At 11.0% G+C, this 236-nt stretch overlaps 1 protein-coding gene across 1 annotated transcript in view; it reads left to right on the top strand.

The window, feature by feature from the left end:
• The window catches only part of EMH_0092800 (uncharacterized protein), a gene marked incomplete at both ends in the record, with an annotated part of 450 nt that extends 444 nt beyond the window's left edge, over positions 1-6 (top strand). Inside the window, one exon of the mRNA XM_013502519.1 lies at positions 1-6. Coding sequence (XP_013357973.1) covers positions 1-6 — 6 coding nt within the window.
• Positions 7-236: the final 230 nt, after the last annotated feature.

A 236-nucleotide genomic window follows, 5' to 3' on the forward strand; every position in this document is an offset into this window, starting at 1 on the left:
CAATAAAACCTAAATAAATAAATAAATAAATAAATAAATAAATAAATAAATAAATAAATAAATATAAATTAATTTATATTTATTTATTTTTTTTTTTATTTTTTTTGTGCGTTTATAGAAAGAAAAACGAACAAATTTCAGTTCAGGATACTCTTACACACGCCACAATAAATAAATAAATAAATATAAATAAATAAATAAATATAAATAAATATAAATAAATATAAATAAATATA

This window comes from Eimeria mitis, genomic scaffold, assembly GCF_000499745.2.
Source record: "Eimeria mitis Houghton genomic scaffold, Emh_scaff7827, whole genome shotgun sequence".
NCBI lineage: Eukaryota > Apicomplexa > Conoidasida > Eucoccidiorida > Eimeriidae > Eimeria > Eimeria mitis.